Genomic DNA, 16,097 nt, shown 5'->3' with positions numbered 1-16,097 from the left:
TGAAATGTGAGTACTGAGAGAAGAATGATGCTTCCCAATGGGCGTCTTCCCTGTCAGGGCTCACCTCCAGTGCAGTGGTCAAAATCTTTGCTCTGTGCTGAATTAATAGTGCACAGTAGTGTCTGTGTGTCTACTCTTTTTTGCATGCATTGCCTTTTTCAAGTGTAAGATGTTGGTGCAAGTCTGGATAAACCCTGCATCTGCCCAACATAGCTTTATAAAGCGTGTCTTAGCTTCTAGCAGCCCTCTGTTTTAGAAGCTAAAGGATTCTTTCTTTTTATCAAGCCTATTTTTTATAAGCCTTTTTTTAATCCTCTCTCTGTACTGAGGCTTTCAGGTCTCCTAGACTCTCTTTTTTTGGATTTCTCTATTTTTCCCTCAGAGTTTTCTTAAAAGCATGTTACTCAGCAGAACTTTGCTGAATGCCTGAAGAGTGCGCCAGGGTTTCTGTTCAGCTCTTGGAGAAGAAAAAGCCTGGAGAGAGAGAGAAACAAAGTCCTGAGTGCTGTTCATTGTACTGAGCACAGCAGAGACCTGTGACAAGTCACACTGACAGCTCCCGGGCCCACAGACCATCACCTCTGGCCCAGACAGCAGTTTTCCTGAAGCTCTGGGGCACTGACTAGGGGACTCAGAAGTAGCCGGCTGTCTCCTGGTGCTCGGAGGCCTGTCCTGGGCCCGGGAGAGCAGGGTCCTGTTTCATATCATGCTTCAGAAGGTGGGATCTGCCCTATCTCTGGGGAGGTGGGAGGACAGGATCTGCTGAACTCAAGCCGGAGGAGCTGTTCTATATACTGTACAGATGCTCTCATTAAATTCTTAGTTGGGTATTTTCTCATTTTGCTTATGAGAAAATTGCAGCTCCTCCAAGTTGAACTGTGTGCCCACAGTCCTGTAGCTAGTACGGGGTGGCCCCAACATTCAGAGCCCAGGCTTTGGGACTAAAACTGACAATACCTGTCACCCAACTTAATGATCTAAGAGAGGTGGCTTTCAAGTCATTATAGAGAATTTCTCAAGACTTAAATTGGAGGAGCAGTCAGCTTTGTGAGAAACGGTTTCCTTCTTGTCACCAGAGCTTCTAGCATAGACGGGGAGCTTTTCTCAGAGAAGACGTGTGAGCAGGGTTCCTGTGTGAGTCAGGACTGCTTTCTTCGGGCAGCCTCTCGGGCCACACCATTCAGATAGCGCTACATCCATCTGGTTTAGAGCCTGAGGACAAAATTGGCGACCTGTGTCCTGAGGAGAAACTAAAGGAGGCCACCATCCCAAGGATGTTTTGGAATGCCTGATTTTCTTCCCCTCGTACACACCCATTTTCGGGGAAACCGTTGGGGGTTAGGATGAGGAGACATGGCTCTCCTCTTCCTTGGCCCAGGCCCTCTCCCCGAGTACAGCACACACCGGGATAAGTGGTTCTTGAGGACTGCTGTGTCTCCTTCAGTTGAATTGCATTTTAGGGAGTGATACCCCCTGCCAAGGCTAAATCTCGAAAAGGCAGAACCAATTTCTAAGCTGCTAATAGAACTTGTAACATGCCCAGGGTGCCTGAGTCAGCTGTGACCGGCCGGGCCAGCAGCTCCCACCTCGCATCTCTTCCTGGTGGCGGACATCATCACTCGTGCATGCTCCTCCGTGGAGAGCCTCCTTTCAGAGGGGTTTGTGGGGACAGTGTGGGGACATTAATCCTCTCTTAGGGTGACGTTTGCTGACTTATCCTGAGCTGTCCACAAAATATGTTCATTTGACTAAAAAAAGTTAGCACATTAAACCAAAAGTGGATTATTATACCTTAGATTTTGTTTTTATGAAGCTTCAGTGTAGCTGGGCCATATCCTGGAGGGGAGCCCAGTGCTTCTAGCATACTGCCAGCATTGTGGCAGTTTCATGTGGCCACTTCTCCCGTAGAGTCCCGGGCAGCTGCCCTGTCCCGACTTTGGAACAGCCATTACAGGGATGAGCTGTCAGGATCCTTCCGAGTTGCCAGACTTCCTTAGTTCATCCTAGTGGTGAAGGAAGCAGATTGATACCCTGCCTCGTACCTTCAGCTGCTTGTGTATTTGTTTTTAAGAAATTAAAAAATATATATATTTTAAAGCAGGGTCATAATACATTCCCATAAAACCCATTTATGAATCATTGAATTTAAACGTCACTTTTCAGTAAACACTCTACTTAGTTGCTTATGAGATCTACCTTGCGTTACAGATTTGTAAGACCTTAAGTAATTCAAAGCATCCACAGATTGTTTTATTGTGGTAAGATATACATAATGTAAAATGTACATTTTAGCCATGTGTAAGCCTACAGTCAGGTGGCATTAAGTGTGTTCCCAGTGTTGTACCTCCATCACTGCGATCTAGTTCCAGAACTTCTCATCACGCCCGACAGAAACCCCATGTGCATTAGCCGTTACTCCCTCTCTTCAGCCACAGATGACTGCTAATCTGCTCTCTGTGTCGGGATTTCACTATTTTGGATATTTCATATAAATGGAATCGTATAATATGTGACGTTCGTGTCTACTTTTCACCTCACATGATGTTTCAAGATTTACCCATGTTGCCCAGAATGTGTCAGTACTTCATCCTTTTATGACTCAGAATTAGGCCATTGTTTGGACAGATCACATATTGTATATCCACTTCCTGTTGGGGGACATTTGGGTCACCCATTGTTGTGTTTTGGCTGTTGTGAAAGTGCTGCTCTGGACACTGCAGTGCAGGTGTTTCTTTCAACACCCATTTTCAGCCCGTCACTGTGTACCTGGGCATGGAATGGCCAGGTCCTGTGGCATTCTATATTTAATTAATGAAGAACCATTGATCTGTCTCACAGCAGCTGCACCATTTTACAGCCCCACCAGCAATGAGCAAGGGTTCTCATTTCTCCACATCCTCACCAGCACTTGTTACTTACATTTTTTTAAATGGTCTGCATTCCAGTGGGTGTGAAGTGGTAACTTGCGATCGTTTTGATTTGCATTTCCTCCCCAACTAAATGGAGCTGTAGCTGTTCTCTGGAGCAATGTCTGTCCTTTGTCCATTTTTGCATTTGGGCAGTTGGGTTGTTTGTTTTGCTGTTGAGTTGTAGGTTGGTTTGTTTTTCATGGAAATTTTCAAATAAATACTGAGGTAATGAGAACAGTGAAACAGTCCTCATGTACACATCCCCCAGCCCCAGGTCATCCACAGGGTCCTCAGTGTTGTTGTCCCCCCACCCCCACCCCCGTTCACCCACCCCACCACGATTCTGAAGCAAATCCCAGCCTTTAATGTCATCACATATTTAAACAATTCAAATTTCTTGATTGAATCGCAGTTTTACAGGTGATTTGTTTAAATTAAGACCCAGATAAGGTTCACAAATTGCATTTGGGTAACATGCCTCTTTTAAGTCTATTTAATCTTAAAATTGCCCTTCCTTTTTTTTTTTCTTTCAGTTTGTCTTTTTAAAGGAACTGGATCTTGTGTCCTACTAGCCATGTACATTTTAGATTTTGCTGACTACATCCCTGTGGTGTCTTCCCTCGTGTAAACTGGAAGATATAGCTAGAGGTTGGTCAGATTCCAGTTCATATTTTTGGCAGAAATACCTCAGCTGTGGTTGTGTCCATCTATCCAAGTCTTTCTGTGATGTCACTAGCCACAGGTAATCTTCGTTGCCAAGTGGTGCCATTCTGATTCTGTCAGTCACTCCTTAAGTCATTAGAATTCCTCTTTACAGACAAACTCTTTCATCAGCACTGTGATTGCCTTGATTCCAGTTTGGTTTGGAAAGTTCTATCTGATGCTTGATCCTCTTGCTTGATTTCCCAGCACCCAGGGTCATGAGTGGCTTCCCAGCCAGGCTTCCCGGTGTGCTTGTGTGAGCAACATCATGAACTCACAGGCTTAACCTTTTACATGTTCGTGTCCACTCACTGCCACCCACGTTCAGTTTTTAGATGGGTGGTCCTGCCTCTTGGCTGCATGTGCAGGTCATCGGGGTAACATTAAAGAAAATGATGCCTAGGCAGCTTGGAATAGCTTCTTGGGGGTAGAGCCAAGCATGATGAGTCACCTTAAAAGGCTCTGCAGGTGATTCTGATGCACAGTGAGGATGGAGGGTTCTTACTGGAACCCCTCCCCCAAGTACTGGGCACAAAATGCAGCCCCTGTCTTCAGGGTCGCTGGCTCACCCTGGGCTGCCTGCCCTGGCTTCCTTTCTCCCTCTTTACTACATAAATCCTAACACCTGGATTTGGTGAGAAGTGAGCCTCAGACTCTCCCTGAACACTTACCACCTCCCCTGTCTTACCTTCCCATGACCTGGAGCCGACGTTGGCTCGGCTTCAAAAAGGAGACAACACTGAAGTCCCTGGGGCAGCACCCTTGGGTCTGCGGCTGGAGCAGGCTCACTCGTTTCCACCGTGGCAGCCAGGCACTAAGCGTTTTCTGCTTGTCACTACCAGGGTCTTCTGCCGCCTTCTCTGTTTACCAGGAGTGGTAAACAGTCTCTTAATGGCCTTTTCCTCTCTTTCAGACATTATATCCCCCAACTCCCTGCTGCCACCAACCATATCACACAGAAAAAGGCGCTCAGATTCCTGAACACCCTCCAGACAGTGCCCACGCCCAGGGCTAAGGCAGCTGAAGCACATGGCAGGGGTTTTGTTTGTAATTCCCTCCTGCCTCCTAAAGGCCCTAGCATGTGTCTCCCAGTCTGTTCAGTCTTGGGAAGGACCCTGCCTCTGCCTGTGTGTGGACCTCTGGGCACCGCTCTCAACAGTTGGGACAGGCGTAAGGAAATTGGTGCTGGAATGTGTTAGCAGAGATGAATCATGGGCTTTGGCTTCTTGCCGTAGGCCCATACAAGTGTCATTTCCTTACATAGTTCAGACCCTTAATAACTATTTAAAGATCATGTATTTGGGGCTGTATTTTATGGCTCTTAATTAAACTTCAGAAAATTAAAACATTTTAACATGTTTTTTGACATTTTTAACCTTTTCTTGTGGGGATTTGTGTGATTTCTTAACTCTCATACTACACCCCTCAACTCAGTGGGTACATAGGCACACTGGAACTGAAGGGCACAGGCAGAGGAGAGAGTCATATCTGAGGTCCCAGGAACAGGAGAGGGCTTCTACCCCAGGTCCAGAAGCAGTGGGTGGGAACACCCAGCCTGTCCCTTGGAGGCGGGGAGTTGTTCCTGCGGCTGTACAAGTCTGTTTTCATGAGAGTGGGGAGGACAGCAATGGCTGTGAAACAGGCCACGTCTGTTGGCCCATCACATCATTTAGTGGACATTTCCTGGGCTGCAGGACATGTGCCTTTAGGAGAAAATGGGGCAGAGTGCCTTGTTTGAGTCTGTGTACAAAGCTTTTGTGAACTTTTGTTCTGGCACGTATCTTAACCCTTTTGTCTACCCCTAATCCAAACAGGCTTATAGGGTAGAAAAGCCTTGCAGTGACCTGAAACTAATGCAAAATCTCTAGTTCATTAGTTAGTTTAGGAACTTGCATTATAATTACTAGTAGGTTTCCTGTGTCTTTATTTTAAAAAGAAAAGCGTTACCTTCTTAGAGAGCTTGGCACTGTTGCCTGTGAATAGTGAGCGGCAGAATATCCTTCCATTACTGTGCTTGCTCTTCTCAAAACATTGTGTTTTCAGTTTATTTTGAAGGAATTGGCTGGCTTGCTGCAAATGCTGGCAGTGTAGGGGTCAGGACACTTGCAGGCGGAAGGCTTTGACCCTGCAGCCGCTTCGTGAATCTGCAAAGCATAAACGAGCCCTTCTGCCTGAAGGGAAATGCCCTAGAAGATATGTTTTACAGTCAAGGACTTTTCTCATACACTGAAAATGCCACTTTTTAAAAAACAGAAATCCCATTTCTAGACAACCTTCATGAAATAAACATGTATAACTAACTGAAAGTCACAAGATGGTTACAAATCATTTAACTTTGCTGTGCGTCCTCCTAAAATCGAATTTGTAAGCATGCTTCACTTAATGATTTGCCATTGCTCTCTCAACTTTTACTAAATTTAGGAGATTTTTCAAGCCATCTTGTCCTCTGTGCAGCTATTGACTATGCTCTCGTTTTAACATGTTCTTCCTTTGGCTTCTACTTTTTTCCCACCTGTCCGGCCCTCCCTGGGGTCCAGTGGAAGGCTGTTCGCCTTGGCCTGGCCCGTACACAGGGTGCCTCCAAAGGGCTGGGGCCATGGCCTCCCGCCTTCCTGTTGCCCATGCCGGCTGCGGGGTGGTCATCAGTCATCGTCCTTGCACATTCATACCCCTCCGCACTGCCCCTCCCGAGCTCCTCAGGTCAGCGTCCTAGGTGCTTCCCATGGGCATCTCAGAAGTGCTGCAGCATGACCCCAGAGAGTGTGGCTCCACCCCCACAGAGCTCTGTGGCCGCCAGGGTCCCAGCAGAAACCACGTCATCCTTGGCGCTGTCTGCTCTCTGCCACCTCACATCAGTCTGTCACTGGCCAGTCACTTTCTCTCTAAAGTGTCTCTCTGTCCGCCTACTGCCTGCCACTTCTCACAGGGGCCTCTGTGGTTGCCGCCTCGCGGCCCTGAACATCCCCTGCTCCTAGTCAGCCACGCTTCCCACAGCCTGCCCTGAGCCCTGGTGCATGTCCGGTCTGCCTATCAGGCTCTGTCCTACAAGACAGCTCCCTCCAGGAGAGCCAAGGTCCAACACAGGTTGGCCCAGCTTGAGGACTCGCTGATGGGGGAATGAACCCTCAAGTGAACAGCCCATCCCCAGGCCCTCTGCCCTGTGGGCTCGGCTGCAGACCCAGGGAGTCACCCTGGGGCTTTAGCAGCGAGGCTCCTTCTCTCCCAGGTGAAGGTCTCCTTTCCCAGCATTGGAAGAACACGGCTGTATGCACTGTTCTCTGCAGGCCTGCAGAAGAGAGATCACATGGGGCGGCCCTGCACTCCCACCTGAAAGGCACACTGTGCCTCGTCACACTTGGTTTCCGACCAGCGTGTTTTTGAATGAATGCTTAGCAGTTGGATTCTGAGGTAGCTTGTTATCTGAGTCCCTTATCCAAACGTAGAGAGTGAAGGAAAGAGACTGTGTGCCACACCACATGGGGTTGCTCCATGTTTAACACAAAAGGCCCATCAGGTGGTTTCCAAGTTACGTAAGTATGTTGAGGGTCAGTGAATTGTGGCCAGGAGCAGGGACTTTGGTGAGTGTAGAGCAGCCGGGGACGTTCTCGGTAATTTTCTGGCCTGTTGGTGTTGGGTGGGATTGGTGCCATCTACTACAAAGGGTTTTTCTATCTCCTCTACAATAAGTACTAAGTAAACAGGACCATAAAAATCCCTTATGTATGCAGAACACCTCATGGTTTTCAAGTGTGTTGTTAACTCATCATCATCTGTGGGCTGGGGTTTGTATGTCCACTTTACAGGAGAGAAGCTGCTGGCAAGGGGCCAGTGCCCGTTGTCAAGCCTGGCTCAGACCCCCACCCAAAAGCTTTATGTTGGTGGGATTTCATTGTTTTTATCCAGGGCACAAAAACTTCAGCCTTTTTCCTCAATTGGCAAGAAAATCCATGATCAGCACTGCTTACCTGGGCTTCGCGGGCAGGTAAAGTGATCACGCGTTACAGGGACTAGGAACTGACATGCAGAATCACCTCCCTGAGCCTGTTGCCACTTCCGCAGAAAGCAGCAAGGGGAAGTTTAGCCCCAGACCTCATCCAGGCCCTTCTGTGGGCTCCAAGCAGGGAGCAGAGGGAGGCAGGAGATGGCAAGATGGAGTCTAGCTGCTGCCTGTGAATGCATCTGCCTGTTTCTGTCACCAGGGAAACCTGGTCAGGGCCCTTGGGTCTTCCACCCATTGCCGCTCTTCCCCAGAAGCCAGTAGCCCACTGTGGTCCTGGTTCTGCACAGCTGCCGGGCTGTGGCTCTACATGTGTCTGGAGTGCCTGGCGGTGGGGGTGCCAGCCGGGGCCTCACTGGGCCCTGGGCCTGGCTTTGGGACACTGATTGCAGAGGGAGCTGGCTCCTGCAGGAACAGCCACTTCTCTGGGGATTTGGTAGTTTTGTACCTTTCTGTGCAATTAATTCTGTTGATCCTGTCATTGTATCATGGCTGTGACAGCTGTGAAATTAAGAGCTCCAGAAAGAGAAGCCAGGGGAACTTTCCCATCTGGATTTTCTAGTACTGTGCTTTCAGCCTCAAGAGAACCAGCTTCACTGTATATATACTTTTCTATATTCTGTGTTATTTTATAGTAGTTTGATTTTTTTAGGCCTGATCATTAGAAACAATTTGATGGTGGTATGGAGAGCAGGGGGTGCAGGCTGAGTGCCAGCGTGGTGGCAGTCTCTTCTGGGGCCTGCTCTCAGACCACAGGCTTTTCCCCACCATAAGGGTTTTGAAGCACCCCTATTTCAAGGCCAAGCTCTTGTTCCCCTAGGGCCTCCGGATGCGGGGGATGGGGTGAGGGGGACACTCGGGTCTCACTTGTGTTTGGGGCTTACTGGCCTCATGTCCGCCCCTGGCCTGCTCCCCTTGGCTGGGAGGGAGGGAGGGAGGTGATGATGCCTGCCACCTGCCTCTGTTTGGGCTTCAGTTTTTGGGATTTGGAAGTTGGTTGTCAGGTACTTAGAAGTTAACTCGCTCTAACCTGGATCTTGAGGAGTTGTTGTTCTTGCTTACAGCACTTTGGCATGTTTGTAATTGAAGTCACTGCTCTGGGTGGAGCTTCCAGGTTTGTGGTTGGGTTTGTCCTGAGGAAGCTCGGGGAAGGCTGGGGACCCACAGCTGGGAGCCGGGGCGCAGCATTTCCTCTGGTGCAGGAGCCTCTGCTTCGAGGTGCAGTGAGGCCAAGCACGTAGGCGCTTCTGCCAGACGCCCGCCTTTCAGGGAGCTGGAGGGGGGGCCGCAGCGGCAGGAAGTGGAGATTTGTTTTCCTTGAGACATGAATGTGACCTCTGGGGGCCAGGGTCAGAGTCCTCGGCAGCATATGCTTCCATTGGCCTTGCACAGAGCTTGGGCATGTCACTGAGAGCTTCCTGGCCTGTGTCTCTGTGATGATGCCCAGTGCCTGTGGCTCTTCTGTGAGGGCCCTCAGTCACAGGCCCGGTCGGGTCCCTAGGCGGGTGGACGGGCTTGGGGCTTAGACCCGAGTGTGAGTAATTGCACAGACTGCCCCTGTGACCTGGGCCTCTCAAGCCCCGCTCCCTTGTTTAAAAATGCACCTGGTGATAGAGAATTTAAATGATGTACCGCTTAAGGATGTTTGGGACAAGGGTAGCAGTCCCTGTTCCCTGCTGCCAGCCCAGCACCTTGGACAGGTCACTCCCTTCCCTGGACCTCCACTCCTCCCAGATGGAGCTTCCACTTCCAGAGCTCAGATAAGAGGCAGTGCTCAGCTGCAGCTGTCAGGCACCTGCCGCAGGGGCCTGAAGAGGTGGTGACTCTTCATGTTACCAGAGCAGAGGCCCCACAAAGGCAGCCCCGGCCCCGCGGGGATGAAGCAGGGTGTGTATCTCCACTGTCTTCATGGCCCAGGAGTGTGACGCAGGGCATGTCTGCCTGCTCTAGGCTTTTGGGGAGGGCTGATGTCACTGCATGGCTGGCAGGGGTACTCATACATGGCTGAGTCAGGTGATGGCATGACAAGCTTCCCTCAACCTTTACCTGTGACTCTGGGCAGGTCTGCATCCCTCTGCACCTTAATCTGGTAACTTCCCTCACTACAGAGCATGAGCATGCCTCTAGGCCAGAGCGTGAGACTGGCACAGCCAGCGGTCTGGTCATTGAAGGAAGTGGCCTCTGGGACAGCTGCCCTCGGGAGGCTTGTGTTTGAGCAGAGCTCCCAGGGGGCGGCACTATGGGCGTTTGCAGTCAGGGCTAGACCATTGGTTTTGATGACAAAACTTACGAAGAGCTGGGCCTTGTGCCCCTCACATTCCTGATGCTTTTGTGAGGAGACTGGCCAAGACCCATGAGGCTAGACAGTCTCCCCAAAGGGTCCCACCTCCCACCTGTCCATTGCCCATGATGCTCACGTCCCCCACTTGGTTCAGGACTTAACAGTTTGTAAAGGGATGTCAGGGACAGCCAACTCCTTACAGCTCTGTGCGCTTGTGAGCAGTAGTAATAAGCGTAGTAATTGTGAGCACAGTGTTCTGTGGCCATTTGCTGCTGGGAGAAATGAGAGCTTGTCATCCAGAGCTGGTGGTGTACCTTCAGTAGTAAAATTTGGGCTTACTCAGTCACCTATGAAGCTAACTTTTGATACAGTGAAGGCTGCATGAAATACACAGTGAGACATAAAATAAGTGTTTGGGAAGTGCTTTCTTTTTCAGTTTGTAGCATTTACTAAAGTGCATAAATTTCCGAAATTTAATTGTGGACTTTCATCTTCAAAAGGATTCTTGCAAATATGGGTAAAGGCTACGTACTAGCTGAATTGCATCATATAATAAAACATTCTGAATGACATGTTACTTTCGTAGTTACAAATAATTTCGTTTGCACGTGGATAAGGTACCTCTCAAAGGAAATCCCCGTTGTTCTTGGAGAAGCGGCCTGGGAAGCGCAGCCCCTGCATTGGTTGGCATCTGTCTCTTATGTGAGGTGGCAGCTGTTGATGTCTTCAGCACAGAGATTTTCCTCCTGAGAAGATCAGTGTGTGTTGCTTACGTGTTTTCTGCTTTCCTTCAGAATATCGACATCACAAACTTCAGCAGCAGTTGGAATGATGGGCTGGCCTTTTGTGCTCTCCTGCATACATACCTTCCAGCCCACATCCCATATCAAGAGCTGAATAGCCAAGATAAGGTAGGCAGCCCACAAAATGGCCTGGCTCCTGGCATCCTCCTCACACGGGACAGCAGAGCCTCTGTTGGTGGGGCCATGCACCACAGTGCTGGCTCTGCGATGGCCTTGTCCCAGCTTGCTCTCCTTCTGGGTGGTGGTTATCTGCCCTGACGCACTTTGTGTATATGGAATGTTTGGCTGGTTTTGAATTGCCCAAGAGATGACATTCCCAGTGGGAGCCATCAGACTTCTTGGGTAATGACCTTTAGTTTAGGGTCAAGGGCTCCATGCAGAAGTGACCAAGGAGAGCTGCTGAAGGCATGAAATCCTGGGCCGCACCAGCCCCCAGGCCACCTCCTGCCACCTCCAGGCACAGGACTAAGCTGATAGCACCAGCTCCATGCAGCTCAGTCATCCCTTTCAGGAAGCTGCTTGGGGACAGGGTCAAGGGACAGCTCCTGCTGAGATGGGCACTGGGAGAGGACCCAGACCTTCTGGTCTCCTAGCCACCCAACCCCATCAGCCCCTCCCACCATTCAGCCAAAGGGGAGGAAACTCATTTGACAGGTGTTTCCTATTAGCCTGTGGGGTCTGTGTCAGGGTAGCTCGGGGCAGATGTGTCAGAAGTGACCCTTTTCAGTAGTAAGGAAAGAGAAGATGTCTGGGAGTCACCAGGATGGAAGGGCCCTATGAGGGGGGGCGAGCCTGTGACCCAGGCACTAGGTGAGGGCCGCAGGGTGGGTTTGTTCAGTACCATTGAGGGTGGGTGTCCGTCTCCCAGACTCAGGGTGGTACAAGTCACCTTTCTCCTGGCCTTGCTGTCCACCCCAGTCACACCGTTTCTTTTACAGCGAAGGAACTTCACCCTGGCCTTCCAGGCAGCTGAGAGCGTTGGAATCAAATCCACACTGGTGAGCCCCCTTCCCCGAGGACTACTTCAGTTAGGAAGGGCTTACTTCTTCCTAGTGGAGGCCCTGGGTGGTGGGGCGGCATCTGAGGTGGCTGCTGAGCCAGTGACCCATGGATGGTGTGCAGACAGGCAGGGAGTCCCCTGTCCCAGGAGCATCGTGCGCCTCCCAGGAAACAAGTGGGGAAGCAGCCTGGCTGGGATGGTTATGGTGGCCGCAGCAGCGACCTTGACTTCCTTAGTTACCTTCTTCTTTAACTGAAGCCTTAGGTTCAGAAGAAAAACAAGTTTATAAGTGTCACTGTCAAAGGCATGTTCCAGCAGGTCTGTCTGCCTTTTGTCAAACTGGAGGGGGAGGGTGGGGGGATGCTGAGTCCCAGGAAGCTGGCTATAGAGGTACAAGTGGGTCTCCCTTTTCTGAAGGCCACAGTGAACCGCTGCTCACAGCGCAAGAAGTGAGTCCCAGAAAATCTGCATTTCAGGGTCTCCCTTAGGTCTCTGCTCGGGGCCTGCAGTGGCCCCAACAGATGGGCTTCTGCTGGTCTCTTGCCTCATCCACTATCTGACTTCTTGGAAATACTGTGTCCAAATGCAAAGCCAGTTGTTCCACACCTAGAGACGTTTTGATGAAATGAACCTTATACTTAGGGATTACAGGAATGCACACGCATCATCACTGCGCAGCTGGGTGTTTCCTCCCAGTAAAGAACCTCACGGGGCCAAGTCCGGGAGCCCAGGATCCCCCTTGGGGCCTCCCTGGGCCACCTCCCCACCCAGGAGTACCTGTCAACGTGACCTCTTGTTACAGCTGGGTAGCTTTGAAGACATATTCACACTCCTATTTACATTTCAAGGTGTTCACGTACGGAGTTTCATGAATATACCCTTTCAATTCATAGAAATACGCTTTTTGGGGGTGGCTTCTATTCAATTGTATAGCTAGAAAGAGATAGTTGTTGAAACATCTTCCATTATCTGGATAGTTCACATCACATGTAAAGTTCTAATATGCAAAAAGTGGGCTGCTTCCCCACCCTAAGGAACTGTTAGTCAGGATTCTTACATTGCACAACATTTTCATTTTTCAATACCAAGTCACTAGTAGGGTGGCCTTTCCATCCTGCAGGCTCTGGTGGCCTGTTCCATGTCCCTCACCATGGAGTGGCTCCCTCAGAAAGTCGCAGCAGTTCTCAGCAACCATGATCCAGGGCCTCCAGGTCACATATCAAAAACCAGATTTTCCCGTGTTTGTTTCCCTACAGCATCAGTTAACATTTCACAGGTCTTGGTGATTACAGGTGGCTGACATGGCTAAGGGCATTCGAATAGTGAGGTTTGCCCGGCACACAGGTTCTCCCAGGGTGGTGACTGGGCAAAAAGGGCTTTCAGAAGTAACTGCAGGGAAAGGCTTAGGATGAGAGGCAGGCGTGGAGCAGAGAAGATGGAACCCCTCCAGCCCTGGGGGGCCGTGGTGGGAGCAGGGATGACCCTCGTATGGGCTCTGAGGCTGGGCTCGGGCAGGAGTGGGGAGCCGGGGGACCATGCTGATGCCCAGGGAGGAGGGGGTCCCCAAGTGTAGGAGCAGGCATCCTTGCCAGGCCTCAAAGGTGTGTATCCAGCCTAGACCAAGAGCCCTTCAAGGCCCCACCCAGTCCCAGGAGCCCGTATTGCAGTGGCCATGAGGTGACCTGGAATGCCAACCAGTCCTCTTCCTTCTCTCAGGACATTAATGAAATGGTGCGGACTGAACGGCCCGACTGGCAAAACGTGATGCTGTACGTGACAGCTATCTACAAGTACTTCGAAACCTGAGCACACCAGGAGGACCTCCCAGTTACCAGGCAACGCCAGCACCATTAGCTACGCACCCTGTAAAGCTTTCAGCGACTCTCTGGGCTGCCCCACAGTGCGTGAGCCTTCAGCCTGGCGCCTCTGGGTTGGGAGAACTTGGGCCCATGTGGCCTGCAACTCAGCCCAGGCTCCTTCCACGTGACCCATCAGCCAGAGGTTGGCGTGTACTCCGTACCGCGCACTGTGTGCCTCCAGAATTCTCCTTCTGAAGATATGTCTGAATTTCGTTAGTGTTGCGGGGTGCCAGAGGCCCATGAACAGCTCAACTTGGAAGGGGATTAAATTATGCGGGCAGCTCATGGGGTCAGTGAAAGCTTCAGCCACAGCCTATCTGCAGTGCTCGTCGAGCAGGTCCTGTCACCCATGGAAACCACGCAGGGGTGGCAGTGTCTGACAGGCTCCTGCTTCCCAGTGTTGGGTGTGTAGGCCTCAGCCCTTCACAGGGGCTCGGATTCAAGGAGTGGGTCCAGAGCAGTGGGACAGCCCCCTTCTCTGTGACAGGGCTGTCCTAGCCAGTGCAGATGACCAAGACTCGTGTTCCCGGCTCTCAGGGTCTGCTGCTGTTGAACGATTCACGGGCTGGGCCTCCATCTAGTCGCAGGCCAGGGCCCCTTCGCCGATTCTCTGCTGACCTGACCTCCAGCTTCATGGGGCTTGGACACCCAGCTCTGACTTCAGGTTTCTAGTCAAAAGAATTGGTCATAAGGAGTTCTTCTAGTTAAAAAAATGTTTTTCTCTTAAGAGCAATATTGGGGGAAATAGCTCTTTTTGTCATAGTACCAAAGTTGAATTGTTGTAGGCATAGATATAAAACCCGAAATGTGGACATGGTGAAAGTCAGGAGTGAGGTGAGAAGGAGCAGGAGGAGAAGCTGAGCAGCTGGAAGGAGGCCGGACAGTGCGATGTAAGTCACTGCATCGCTGAGATGTGAGTCCTAGGCAAGGACTGACTAAGAAAGTGCCTTAACTCTCCTGACGAGGGTGCCCTGCACAGAGGGTCCTGGAGGCCCCTGGCGCCGCAGCCAAGTGAAGGAGCTGGTTCCCTGCCATGCCGCCCTCTCCAGGCCCAGTGGGCGTGAACCAGAGCCTCATCACCAGCTGTCTGTTGAGATGCCTCTCAGGCTGGGACTCAGCCCTTCTGGGGAACAGGGAGCCCATGTCTCAGTACACCTGACACAGTAGCTGTTGGCTCAAACAGCGTCAAGACCCATTGCTTCCAGAATGTAGCTCGTCTGGCACCTGCACTGCAGCATGAGGAAGAGCTGCCCCCGGTGAGGCAGGCCGCAGGGTGGGGCTCACACAGGCCCTCTGGCCCACGCGGGGGCTGTGGGCTATGTATGTGCACATGATGCTCCAGACCAGGAGTCTGACATATCTGCAGCCTAGAAGAGAATGGTCATATGAGACAGGCTGTGCACACGCGTGGGGCCATATTGCCAGCAGGCATGCCCAGATGCCCTGACCCAGCAGCTCTGGCTACTACCCTAATGGGAGGCTGTTTGCGAAGTGCCCACTTCAGCTGATAAGGAGAGTTCCAGTGAGTGGAGCCCAGGCCCCACACACACCGGAAAACCCCAGCGGATCTCTGTCCCATCCTTCCCGACTGGGTTCTGTTCTGGTTTCTATTGTGTTGGCAGTGGCCCTGTGCTATCAGCTGAAGGACTGTTAGGGTGAGATTCATGTTTTTAAATATATGTACCTGGTTTAGCTGAGTCCCACTTTTGTTGTTTGTCCTCATGGAGGCCTGTGCCCATCTGGACCATGTCAGCTGTGCAGCCATGTTTTTGTTTATTTATTATGTTGGGGCCGGTTTCGTCTGAGGAAGGAGAAGCCTCTCCTGGTCTGCATTTCTCGCCTGTGTCCCTTCCCAGCCGGGTGGGCCAGCTTGGCTGCTCATGCTGTTGGGGGGGTCATAGCTGCTGGGCTATGACCAGATTGCTAACATTGTCCTGATTCATGCCCTGGGGTTGGTGACAGGGCAGAGGGTGGCCGTGGGGAGGGCCCGGCTGGGCTGCCCACGTTTGTACTTGGGTCCAACAAGTGAGAAGATTCCAGAAGCATGGCTTTTGCTTTTTCTAACAGGATCCTTTATGGGATGATTCTAGATGGTCATATTACCTAAAAGTGACACACTGAGGTGCTTTTAGTCCAGTGGCACTTGGTATGAAGCCTCCAGGAAGTCGTTTCACCTCTTCTCCCTTCAAGCACAAGCTTTACTGCAAAAGGGCCAGTTAATTCCTGTTTCTCTCAACCACGGGCTTCTGCTGACTGAGGATACTTTTTTATTTTGTTCTATTAAATATTCTTGAATGTATTAAAATTGCTGAAACACATCAGGCTTGGGCATTTCTAGCTCTCCATTCCCTGCTGCCCTGCTGACATCACTTGACCAGGACCCTTGACCCCCAGTACTGGCAAGGGGAGGGCACCTGAGCCCAGCCTCCATCCCTGCTGGCTGCCCCTCCCTGTAGTTGACAGGCCTGGAGACCTGGCGGGGGATCAAGAGTCCCCAACCCTGGGCTGCAGCACACAGCTACAGCCTGGGCCAGTGCCTGGACCTG

At 51.0% G+C, this 16,097-nt stretch overlaps 1 protein-coding gene across 6 annotated transcripts in view; it reads left to right on the top strand.

The window, feature by feature from the left end:
• Window positions 1-15,880, top strand: part of SPECC1L (sperm antigen with calponin homology and coiled-coil domains 1 like) — a 129,301-nt gene extending 113,421 nt beyond the window's left edge. For all 6 annotated transcript variants that reach the window (XM_057492234.1, XM_057492233.1, XM_057492230.1 and 3 more), the window contains 3 exons: window positions 10,684-10,800; window positions 11,631-11,690; window positions 13,409-15,880. In XM_057492234.1, the coding sequence (XP_057348217.1) occupies window positions 10,684-10,800; window positions 11,631-11,690; window positions 13,409-13,498 (267 nt within the window). In that variant the 3' untranslated portion in view covers window positions 13,499-15,880. The remainder of the gene's footprint in view (window positions 1-10,683; window positions 10,801-11,630; window positions 11,691-13,408) is intronic.
• The last annotated feature ends 217 nt before the right edge of the window (window positions 15,881-16,097 follow it).

The sequence above is a fragment of the Manis pentadactyla genome, chromosome 14 (genome assembly GCF_030020395.1).
Source record: "Manis pentadactyla isolate mManPen7 chromosome 14, mManPen7.hap1, whole genome shotgun sequence".
Lineage (NCBI taxonomy): Eukaryota > Metazoa > Chordata > Mammalia > Pholidota > Manidae > Manis > Manis pentadactyla.
Note: the sequence above shows the minus strand (reverse complement) of the source record. Positions and strands in the feature narration are given on the sequence as shown.